The sequence below is a fragment of the Zootoca vivipara genome, chromosome 10, assembly GCF_965207765.1.
Source record: "Zootoca vivipara chromosome 10, rZooViv2.hap1.1, whole genome shotgun sequence".
NCBI lineage: Eukaryota > Metazoa > Chordata > Lepidosauria > Squamata > Lacertidae > Zootoca > Zootoca vivipara.
Window position 1 is genome coordinate 54,376,362 of NC_142593.1, and position 12,387 is coordinate 54,388,748.

General features: G+C 44.6%; 1 protein-coding gene across 1 annotated transcript in view; it reads left to right on the forward strand.

The window, feature by feature from the left end:
- The window catches only part of LOXHD1 (lipoxygenase homology PLAT domains 1), a 146,513-nt gene that overhangs the window by 62,323 nt on the left and 71,803 nt on the right, over positions 1 to 12,387 (forward strand). The window contains exons 14-20 of the mRNA XM_088653195.1: positions 729 to 889; positions 4,206 to 4,282; positions 4,601 to 4,797; positions 6,136 to 6,328; positions 6,976 to 7,136; positions 8,261 to 8,558; positions 10,885 to 11,036. Of these exons, the coding sequence (XP_088509321.1) occupies positions 729 to 889; positions 4,206 to 4,282; positions 4,601 to 4,797; positions 6,136 to 6,328; positions 6,976 to 7,136; positions 8,261 to 8,558; positions 10,885 to 11,036 (1,239 nt within the window). The remainder of the gene's footprint in view (positions 1 to 728; positions 890 to 4,205; positions 4,283 to 4,600; positions 4,798 to 6,135; positions 6,329 to 6,975; positions 7,137 to 8,260; positions 8,559 to 10,884; positions 11,037 to 12,387) is intronic.

Here is a 12,387-nt window from a genome sequence, read left to right on the forward strand (position 1 = left end):
CCGCTCTGCCCGTGTCTGGGCACCGGAAATCGGGCAGTGCTGGCACTGGGAGTTGCTTCTACACATGTCCACTTCCGGTACCGCGCTGCTGCTGATCCCGGATTTTTCTTACCGGGAGTTGGAGGGTATGCAAGCCAGCCTGTTGCATTTGGAAGCTTTCCGGCTCATTTTGCTTTGTCACGTCCTGGGTTTCTGCTCTACAAGTCCTACAAGTGATGGCAGGTGTACATTAAGCCTTGCTGGGACAGAACTTGGGCACCAACTTGAACAAAATATTATGGGAGGGGCATAATATTTTGCCCTGGATCACAAGATATGGTGCCTGCATCACAAGATGTGGCACCTGCTCACCATTTCAATGGCAATGCCTATCAACTTAGGGGTGGTGGTAGCCCCCTGAAGTATTTTATTGGGGGACAAAGGAAACCTTGGCCCCAAGGAGTTGGCTCCTAGAGGTGGAAGGCAGGGGGACAATCAGCAGATGGAGCCAGAGCTGATGACAGGAAGCTCCAACACCCCCTGGCTGATGGTAAGTAAAATGGCAGGCAGTTAGGGGACCGGCTGTTGGGGGCAGTTCTTCATTTGCCCTAATGAACCAGCCTCCCCTGCTTGAAACCATTTCTCTCAGATCTGAGTCCACCATTCCAGGTGTAGAAAAGTGCGTTTGTTTCTTGACATTCTTGTCTTCCATTTTGACCATTTTCTTTCTGCTTTCCCTTGTGCCGAAGGCCGATGAGTTCATCATTGAGGCGGTCGACCTGAAGCAGGTGAGAAGGGTGAGGATAGGGCATGACGGCAAAGGAGGAAGCAGCGGCTGGTACCTTGGCAAAGTGATAGTGAGGGAAGATGGACAGCCAGAGAGTGAGGATCAAGAATTCCCCTGCTACAGGTACTAGGAAAAAATGTCAGGCTCTGCCTGTGCTCTGTCAACTGGCTGAGTGTTCAAGACGGCAGGCTGCTTTAACACACGATGAGCACCATGTGGGCCTTGTTGTACAAAACCTGTCGCCTCCATTCTCTCAAGTCATGCCTCAGAGAGAAAATTACAAACAAGGATAGAATAGGTATCAGCCACCCAACATAACCCCAATGGCCTCGACCACTGAACCTCACCATAAACGCTCCTGACACAAGCATTCTGAGGCTATCTTAGCCTAGCACAGAGTGGTTGAAAATAGCATCAACAATAAATAACAATAATTTTAGGAAGTGTGCAAGCTACTAGGACACAGCATGCAAGTGCAATATACAGCCCTTTCAAAACCAGGAATAGTTCATAAGGTGAAATGATTTAGAATTACCCCATTGACCAATTTTTTGGTTTAAAACATGGTATTCTTTCCTTCCAATCCAGTGGCCTTGAAAAGGAAAAATGGGTACTGTATAAATAAAGCCACAATTGGTTCTCCTTTCCATGTGATCTACCTGAGCATCAGGCAATTACTTCCCTCAGAATCATGGAGGCAGCAAATTCTAAATCCCAGAGAGACATCACACCAATCAGGAAAATGAAGACCAAGGCCCAGATCTTAAAATCTCTTGCTCTTTAGGGTGGATTCTATCCCACCCTCCAGTCACAGAAACACATGCCACAAAAAGGAGCACATGGTCCTTAACGTCTCCAGAGCCCTCTTTTCCATGTAAGACAGTCACCTCTCAAGAGAAATTTCCTTTGCTGTCCTTGCACCTCTATTATCTCTACCTTTCAAATAGAAAGAGGGTCACATGACAGCCTGCAGCAGAAGAACCCAGCCCAATGCTGGCATGTGCGTTCTTTGCCAACATGGCTGCCTTCTGCTTGGCGGTTGTGTCATGGGCTCTTGAGAAATTTGAAGACAAAGGTGCTCGCCAACTGCATCCTCTTTTATGAAGGAAAGCAGATCTCTCCATGACCTGTAGATATTGGGTGACAACCATTCCAGGCCTGCTGGTCAAGGAGCCTTCCGATTTCTTTGGGGTGTTTTTTTTTTTTTTGAGAAGCATAAAATCTTTGTATGAAACGTTGATCACAAACTATGGGCCTTGCTTATGGCTTATGTAGATGCTACACTCCTTACAAGGAGGCTGCTGGAAGCAGCTTTCCTGTGATGAGTGATCCCGGTTATAAGACCAAAACAGGAAGTATCTCAGAAGAACTTCTCATGAAGGTGCCACCTAAACAGCAAGATGTCTTGAGCATGGTGGTGGCTTAATCCCTAGTCACCGGAACAAGATCCTAGGATGGGAACAGCATCAAGAGCCACGCGAGACACAGGTACTAAGTTGCAGCAAGGTAAAAACCAAAGACCAAAACCAACTCTACAAAGACTTCCTTCCTTTGGGAAGTTAATCTTGCTTGCTTCTGCAGCTGCTTTCTTTACATTCCTACTTCTCGATCTCTGCCACAAGTCACCACAGCAGAGGATTACTGTTCCTAACTAATGCTGGGCCAAAACCATGGACGAGCATGTTGACGAACCTTTTACATCTCACACGAAACACACCCTCCCTTCTGAGCAAAAATGTTCGCTGGGGGTGGCTGTCAGTGAAAGATGAAATGCGTCCTCATTGCCAAGGCAACCAGACCAAAACAGCATTGCTCTGATCTAATTGTTGAACGTTTTTCCTAGCCGGTGCAGAATGCAGATGTCATCCATCGACACTTGCTTTCGGTGGGATATGCATTCAGATATATATCCTCATCCACATTTTTCTCCAGCCTAGTCATCAGCAACTGGAATTGGGGAAGTCTTGCCTAGTAATGAAAGTGGACAAAAGCGCCAGTATGGTGTAGACAAATAACGAGCATCAACATTAATGCCTAGGCAACAGAGATCCATTTCCTCCTATTCAGAGGGAGGATAGCAAGTAGGATTCGTTTTCTCTCAGGGCTGCTGTCACATAGTCCTGCCTGACTGGTTGCAGGGTGCTGTGGCATCATTGGGAACCTTGATTGGCTGGGATCATGGTGTGATGTGGCCTTTTCAAGTAAAACAAAATGGCGCCCCAGCAGTAGCAGGCAGAGGAAAAAATGGCAGCGAACAGACACAACAAATTTTGCAAGGGAGTGGAAAGTGTTTTTTTCCTCCAGAATGAACAGCAGATTTTGCAGCAAAAATGAAAACTCAGGTGCAATACTGCTAATTGAGGCATTTGAACCTTTCCAAACCTTTGGCCACATGGTTTTAGAGACTGAAAGGGAAGAATACTGGGTAGAGTACATACCCGACAATCATCAAACATTCAGCAAGGGGAAATTGGGTTCCTTCATTTTGCATGCTGCCCATTCTGCCGTGGTGCTTTGCCAGGGTCTCATAGCTACTATGGATTTTTTTAAATAAAAAAAATGGAATATGCAATCACCAAATGCGTGCAATGCATCTGTTGCCAGGCTGCACCAGTTCAAACTGCAATTTTTTTTTTTTGTGTGTGTGTGTCAAAGAGATAGTAAGTGTGAGGGCTGGCCCTATGATGAGACCGAGTGAGGTAGCTGCCTCAGGCAGCAAATCCCAAAGTGGGGGTGGGGAGTGGCCAGAGCTGTGAGTCCCCTTACACTAGCCCACTGCCCTCAGGTGAAGTGGAAGACGCTGCCCTTTAATGAAACCTACAATTTAAAAAATGGGGAAGAATAGACAATGAGTAGCCCACTTTTTTTTTTTTGTAGATGAATACCTGGAATGTAACATGTCAGAGGTTGGGGTAAAACAGAAATTATACATGTTCTTACGTAGTACCCTTTGAGGGCATTTTTTCAAACTCCCCAAACGAAGAAGGTTTCAATCTTGCTGATGACCTTTAAGGCATTACCTGCCAGAAATTAGCATCTTTCCCAGCTCTTGTTCCCTGCCCCCCCCCTTAAGCATCTCAAATCCACAACTGAGAAAGGGAATAAAGATGACAAATATATACATTTACCTTGCAAGAGGAGATGCTCTTCTTCATTAGAGGTCTTCAAACAGAAGCTGCGTGGCTACCTGTCAGGAATTCTTTAACTAGATGACCCTTGGGGGTCCCTTCCAACCCTACCCTTCTGTGAATTATTGGATATTGTTTCTTCTTTGCCAGGTGTCTTGTAATCTGTTTCTTTATTCCAGATTGCCATAAAAAGGTCTCTAGGCCCACGGGTTTGTTTTTCAGTATATACACTGTATCATCCTGGATTTTAATAAACCCCCTGATGCTTGGCTGCTAATAGCAGGTAACTTAAACTTTTATTTGCTGACCAGATGGCTTGACAAGAATGAGGATGATGGCATGATTATTCGAGAGTTAGTTCCAGCTGGGAGATCATCTATTCTGGAAAGTGAGTTTGCAAATGGATTTCATGTCTGGCTGTTTGGTTTTTACTTCATTGGGACGGGAGTAGATGGAAAGCATTCTTTTAACTCGTTTTATCTTCTCATTGTTTCTGCTCAAGTCTATTTATCTTTCCTCCGTCAAGTATAGGAATGGGTGACACTGACCATTTCAGTTGGTCCTTAAAAGGGTCTGAAGTACCATACATGAATTCCTAGCTTCTGTTCTTTCCCTTCCTATTCTTTTTTGATCACCAGTGATGAGGGATGAGTTTTTGCCATATGTTATCAGGTCTCATACCTAGCTCATGCTAATATTTCTGTAGATATCGGTTACCACATCAGCATAAAAACAGGGGACGTCCCTGGAGCCAGCTCAGATTCAAAGGTTTTGATCAAGCTCTACGGTGAAAAAGCAGACACGAAAAAGGAGACACTTTTGGTGTCTGATAATGACTTAGAGGACTACTTTGAACGAGGACGGATCGATATCTTCACTCTTGACACAATGGACATTGGGGAGGTAAGAACGAACTGCAAACATGGCTTTGAGCCGCAGAAAGGACTGGTTTAATTGTTAAGGTCACAATGGCTTTAAAAATGGAGTGTGGTTGCCTAGCAGTTTATCATATTTTATGGCATCACATGCTTTCTAAACTGAAACCCACAGTTCAGCAATAGCTTTTTTAGACTCAAAGAAAACATCAGAAATAGTACCGTAAGCAAGGACTCCAGAACTCGTTATCAGACTCCATGTTGAGGAAAACAGTGGGTCAAGGCAGGGGAAGAGGAAAAATTGGAGCATGGTGGTTTGAACCCACTTAGGGGGCAATCCTATGGAAAGATCCACTGGGATAAGCATCTTAGGATGCAGCAGATCACTGGCTCAGCCAGCTGATTCCTTTCTTGGCCAGCTGACATTAAGTCCCCCATCCCAGCTTGGCCAAATATAGCTCAAGCTTATCTTGCTCAGCTCAGCTCAGCCTTAGCTGGCTGAGCCAAAGCCAGGGTAAGTCCCCCCCCAAAGGTCATGGTGGGGGCATGGCAGAAAGAGGACCAAAATGGGTGGACTTATAGTGGACCATAAGCCCATTCAGTTCTATGATGTGACCCAGCACCCCAACATAAAGTGCTATTTTAGGAGGATATCTCAATCAGTAGAGCATGAGACTCTTAAACTCGGGGTCGTGGGTTCAAGCCCCACATGGAGCAAAAGATTCCTGCATTTGCAGGGGGTGGACTAGATGTCCCTTGTGGTTCCTTTCAACTCTACAATTCTACAATTCTATGACTTGTTTTCTCTCTGCCATGCTTAGGTGGAGCAGCAGCCCCGCTGCCGAAGGGGCTTTGGATCTGATGCAATTTTACACTAGCTTAACTTATATTGGCTTGCTTTATACCACCTTGTTGTGCATAGGATTCTTCCCTACCTCTGCAGTCTGTAGGAGTCTTAATATGATGTGCTGTCAGTGTTGCGCAGGCCCAGTTCATTTAGCCTCTACTCAACAGGCTTCAGTCATTTTGAGGGCTGCTGGGATGACGATGATAGTAATAATGACGGGTCTCCAGTTTTTTTGGGGGGGGGTCTTCTGTGTGTGTGTGTGTGTGTGTGTGTCCAGTGTTAGTCTTACTCAGAGCAGAAACATAAAAATCAATGGGCATGCCTAACTTAGCTCCATTAACTGCAATATGGAACTTAGTTGGGCGCAACTCATCAAATCTAGACGTTGTATCTGTCTGGCTGCTATAGCACAGAGCAGAATCCAGAAGTCCCTTTTGAGGCAGAGAGCAAAGACAATTGAGGTAGAGCAATAGGTATTTCCATGATGCACTCAAACTCTTTCCGTTCTGCCTCCCAAAGATCAAGCGGATTTCCATCGGGCACGACAATGTAGGACTCCGGGCTGGCTGGCACCTTGGCAGTGTTGAGATTTCAATTCCTGTCCACGGCAAGCAGTACAACTTCCCTTGCAACCGTTGGTTGGACAAAACCGAAGCCGATGGAAAAGTAGAGATTGAGGTCTACCCCAGCGAGATCGTCCCGATTGAGAGACGTAAGCACTGGCGGCACCTTTCTAGTGATGATGATTGATAGCATTTTCAGGGAGTGAAAGAAAGGGAGGGATGTCCTCTGCGATGTTAGAAGATTTAGGGCAGATACAAGAAAGTACTTACTTCTTCACATAGTAAATCACCCCCCCCATAAGAATATTTTCCTCCTTTCCATATTGAAAGTTCCATTTGTTACTCTACAGTTATATTCAAATTCAACAAAGCTAGTGACTTCCAGCTCACCCAATGTCAATGTTTATACAGTTGTACCTTGGAAGTTGAACGGAATCCGTTCCGCAAGTCCGCCCGACTTCCAAAACGTTTGAAAACCAAAGCACAACTTCTGATTGGCTGCAGGAAGCTCCTGCAGCGAATTGGAAGCTGCGGAAGCTCCGTCGGACTTCCAAACATAGTTCACAAACTGGAACACCCACTTCTGGGTGTGCTGCGTTCGGGAGCCAAAACGTTCGAGAACTAAGCTGTTCGAAAACCAAGGTACGACTGTATTCCAAATTACATACAATTGCGTTTTAAGGTTCCATCTTATTTAATTTCACCCTCTAATTTAATCCTCTAAAATCTATGGGGGGGGGAGAGAACAGCCTTAGTTCCCACAATAATCTCTCCTCCCCGTCTGCTTCAAACATAGTGATAAATTACGAGGTGTGTGTAGTGACTGGCGACGTGAGGAATGCGGGTACGAATGCCAACGTCTTCATGCAGATTTATGGTGAGCTGGGCAAAACTGAGGTCCTGATTCTGAGGAACCGGTCAAACAACTACGAGAGAGGAGCTTCAGAAACCTTCAAGGTAGGGCTGAGCCGCAGAAGGGGCTCTAAATAGATTTCTCCGGGGTGAGGGCTTTCCCTCTCCACCAGCAAAAGTGTGGCGGGTCTAGATATTGCATCTTTTTGCCAGGCTTGAAGATAGACGAGCCTTCTTCAGTTTTAGCTTCCCCGAGGTCACGCCTGCACAATGTGTTATGAAGTTCAAAATGTGCCTTGGGGACGTGATCACAGAGAAACGGAAAATATGAACCTTTAGCTCTCAGCCCTGGGAGCTGTGAATGAGATTCTCTCCTGGTCAGAAGCAGAATACCTGGGGGCTTGCTCCTTGCCTTGCTTGGCAGAGCCAAACTAGGCCGTGCAAAATAAGTAGCTTGTGGCAGAGGTGGGGAACTGGATCTGGGCAACAGACCCAGAAATTACCTTCCTGACCTCTAGCAGCCCACATTGGACAGGTTGGTGGAGCCACCTGCCTGTCAATCATCTCATGTCACAAGTATTCTCCAGTTATGACTCCTGTATTGCAGTGGGTTGAACTGATGACCCTAGGGGCCCCTTCCAAATCTATGATTCTATTATCTTTTTTTGCCCACAGGGGTCTTCAGAAACCCCAATCCCAGTTCATTATGGTTTAATTTGGAAATATTTGTAACTCTCCCCAGTACCTTACCTCTTCTCCCAACTTCTACATTGGGCTTCATTTTGTTAAACCAACTATTTGGTCATTTCAAAAAGATTTACATATCTATGACTTACCCATGGGTTAGTTAAAGATTATAATTTCTTGTTGCGTGTTCTTTTGTCTTTTGCTTTGTTGCACAAACTGCAAAATCATTAAATGAAAGCTATTGAAATTGAAAGAAAAGAAAAGAAACCCCCTTAAAAAAACTGTCTTTGCAAGCACTCCCTATCATTTGTTTTATATTTTATTTATTCCTCCTGTGTGTTTGTTATTTATGCTCAGTAGTCTTGTCTTTAACAAAATTAGTACAATTTAAAAAGCACCCTTCTGTCCATCGATCTGAAATATAGAGATAATAATATCTGACAGGGTTGTTGTAAGGATGACAGAGAGCATGTGCAAAACGCTTTCAGCACCGTAAAATGCTGTCGAAATGCTAAGAGATTATTTTACTAACCATCTTAAAGGTAGAAGCTGCGGATGTTGGCAAGGTCTACAAGATCCGAATTGGCCACGACGGGAGTGGCATTGGGGATGGCTGGTTCTTGGAAACGGTCACGGTTAAGAAGATGCCGACAAGGGAGGAAAAGAAGAAAAAGAAGAAGAAGAAGAAGTCCCCTGAAGACGCGGAGGAAGAGGAGGAGCCTCAGGAGATAGATATTATGGAGGTTTATGAGTTTGAAGCCCACCGATGGCTGGCCAGGGATGAAGAGGACAAGGAGCTGGTGGTGGAACTGATACCAGAGGATGGAGATGAAATTGAAGGTAAACTGAGATCGAAGGGCCATAGCTCAGTTGCAGGGATAGAAAAGATCCCTAACTGAAAGATCCTGCATGTCAGTACCAACAATTCTGAGCTAGATGCAGTATAAGGCAGTTTCCTTTGTTGGTGTGCACAATTCCCAGTGCATTTCCTTGTATCCAGCTCTGGCAGGTATGGACCTTGTGCGAGCAGGGTGGCCAGTAAGTGGAGAGCCATGCAGACACGAGTCCAGGGTTCTCCAACTTTCTGATAGTTTGAAGGGACTTTAGTCAGGCCTCCTTCCAGTTCAGGAAATAGCACTGCTGATTCCCCATATCTTTTCCTCTGGAATGCAAAAGCAGCCGGGGGGGGGGGAGACTTGGGCAAGGTGATTGGGGAGGAAACTTGGACAAGGGCAGCATGGTGTAGTGGTTAGGGTGTTGGGCTAGGACCTAGGAGACCAAATCAGCACTGGGCACCAAAGCTCACTGGGTGACCTTGGGCCTGTCCCCACCTCTCAGTACTTCAGAGGGTTGTTGTGGGGATTAAAGGAGGAGGAGGAGGAGGAGGAGGAGGACATAATCGCATGCATATTTTGTATCTATATTTTGCTCTAGGAAGCTTATTTTTGTCAGATTCAAGTATATACACTTCCAGAGTTAACACTAAATACATTACTTCTGGTAAATGAGCCATCATAGCTGCTAGAGGGCCATGGAAATTTGTAGCCTGGGCATTTTAGACTTGTGCACCCTTGTACTATCTGGTGTAATGGTCTCTGGGAGGCAAGCAAGCCCCAATAAGAAGCAATGACTCTCCGGCAGTTTTATGTACATTTATTTACGTTTATTTACAAAAAGACACATCTAGAGCATTGTTTCTCGCCTGCTCGCATTGACGATAGTTGGTCAGTCTGGAATTTTGCAGCTTCCACAGCAGAAAGGACGCCAAACTCCCGCCTTTCCTCTCTTGCCCTTCGGTTGCCCTCTGGTCTTATCCATATTGGAAAATAATATATATATGATAAGAATAATATAGGAGAAAACTGGGTATTGAAACTTGCTTAATCTAAATCATATATCCCAGTTTACAGCGGCCCTTTAAAGTACGCTTCACGCAGAGTATACACAGTCAGAAGTAGACCTGGCTAAGAAAACACCACCAAGAGCGTAGGGAATTATCTCCCTTAAATGAAACCCCTTACTAGCTGTACGCTTGTAAAAGCATACAGAAGAAAATACAAACTGTTGGGTTTCTTTAACTGAAAAACAAACTGACTCTAAAGAGACTTTAAACTAAAGATAAATGCTTTCTCTCTTAGCAACATTCCAACCTTCAACCCATTCCAAACCTCTCACAAACTCCCACATAACTCCCATTAAGCTACCCAAGAATTAACAGTAAACTAGCTTTATAACTAAGCAACTCTCATACTAAGATTCAACTGAGGAATCTCTTAAACTGAGAACAACTGAGAGAGTGATCTACTTAGAGATTAATCAAACTGAAAGATCTAACTAAGAGATACAGAAGGCTTTCTGGCAGAGCCTTATATACAAGAAGCAGACCAATTAACAGAAACACCGGCACCTGTTTCTCTTAAACAGACAGTATTTACATTAGACCGGCTCTAAAGTAACTACTATTCAAAAAATCCAACAATCCAGTCTCCTTGAAAGGGGACTGAGAGGCTGGCCTCCACCCTCTCCACTTCCACTTGACACAGTCTCAGACCTCTGCTTATCTGCTGATTGCCTAGCAATTCTCTGGCTGCCTTCCAACTCTTCCTCTTCTTGAGAACTAACAGAGTCTTCCTTGGGAAGGGGGAGGGTCAAACTGCCCTTTCTCGACTGTCAGCCAGCTCTCATCGTTCCCTCATTCACTTAGGTCGATTTCTGAGTCTAACTCTTCCCCTGCACTCTGGGGGGCCACATTCCTGACATCTGAGACCAAAGGGCCACATTGGTTGGCAGAATTTCCCGCCCAGCTCTCCTACCCCACTAAAACAAACACAATACTTGGTAGGTGTGGGTACCCTATGATGAGAAGAACTCCCTCCTGGAGGAACCCCCTGTTTAGGGAAGTTTTTAATGTTTAATGCTGTATTGTGTTTTTAATATTCGGTTGGGAGCCGCCCAGAGTGGCTGGGGAAACCAAGCCAGAAGGGAGGGGTATAAAGAAATTATTATTATTATTATTATTATTATTATTATTATTATTATTATTATGGACTCACCAGAACTCTTCAGTGAATAACAGAAGCTAAGCCTAAGCAAAACATGTTTACAGAAGGGGAAACAACGAGTCCTCTCAGAATCTGAATAGAGATTTATGGCTTCCTTCCCCCAGCAAACTTGTATGAAGTCAATGTCATCACTGGGGGTGTGTGGGGTGCCGGAACGGATGCTAATGTTTACCTGAGCATCTACGGTGAAAGAGGAGACACCGGAGAGAGGCACTTGAAGCGCTCAGATCACCTGAACAAGTTTGAGAAGAACCAGGTAAGAGCATGATAACTGTGTGCCTAGATGTAGGCCACATGCCTAGCTAACCCAGCCCTCCGAAAAGAACCAAAAGACAAACAAGCACGACATTCTACTCTTCTCCATCACAGCGTATCACCAAACAACAGGCCTAGAGGAATATTTCAGATTTACAGCTTCTACAGATTTGTTCCCCATGAGAACTTTCTTCCCTGTACAAATAGCAGCTTTCAGGGAGCAGCCCCCCCCCATAGGATCTCAGCAGGGAAAGAAACTAGTTAAACTCCTCTGTCCCCTCCTCCTGCGACCCTGATAATTATCATTTTCCTCCATCAGCTGCTATTTGTATTTTTGAAAAGGGGCGGTGCCTTTAACACTGCATCCGGTTTATCTGTTGGGCCCTTGCATTAGACCATTAAACAAACAGAGTTGGGGGCAACATTTTGACTACAGATGTGAAGCCTTAAACTGAGAGGTTTGTAATTTTTGTTTCGTTTTATAAGGCTGATTAAAATTCCGCAGCCTTTTAAATGTTTATGTGGGGTGTGTGTGTGTGTGATTGTTTTGTTTTAACCATTTCTTTGGTTTTTCCCCCTTTGGTACTTTTATCCTGTGAACTGTCCTGAAGTCTTGTGATGAAGGGTGGTATAATAATAATAATAATAATAATAATAATAATAATAATAATAATAATAATAATAATAAATTACTCACTCACTTTGAATAGGCACTAGCAAAACCTAATGCCTTATAGCAAATGAGACCAGTGATCCATCTAGCTCATTATTGTCTAAACCAGGCATCCCCAAACTGCGGCCCTCCAGATGTTTTGGCCTACAACTCCCATGATCCCTAGCTAACAGGACCAGTGGTCGGGGAAGATGGGAATTGTAGTCCAAAACTGTTCAGTTTCTGTTAATTGGTTCTCCTGGGAAACTTACAGATTCTTGCTTCATACAATTAACTCAAGGCAGTGTCAATTTACTCTTGGCAGAAAGCCAAGGTCAGCCTGGCCTAGAAACTACTCTCTGATTGGTTAATGACCAGCACTGAACTCTGTTATCTAGGAATGCTAGCACAGTTGTTTCTTGTTGGGTGTTAGGAGTAGGAGTGCTGCGTATGGTTGGAGAGAGAGAGACAGAGAGGATTTATTTTGCTTTGCTTTGTATGCAGAAACTCTGCTGGTTTTATTTTCTTTTAATAAATCCTGTAAATAGTTATTCTGCGTCTAGCCGACTAGTCATTTCCACCTCAACTAGCTTCTGCGCTGTGCAGGAAAACTCTGCTACGTTTGGGCTAAAGCCACTAGAGCTATGCCTGGCACTTCAAAATTCTAAGAAAAACATCTGGAGGGCCGAAGTTTGGGTAT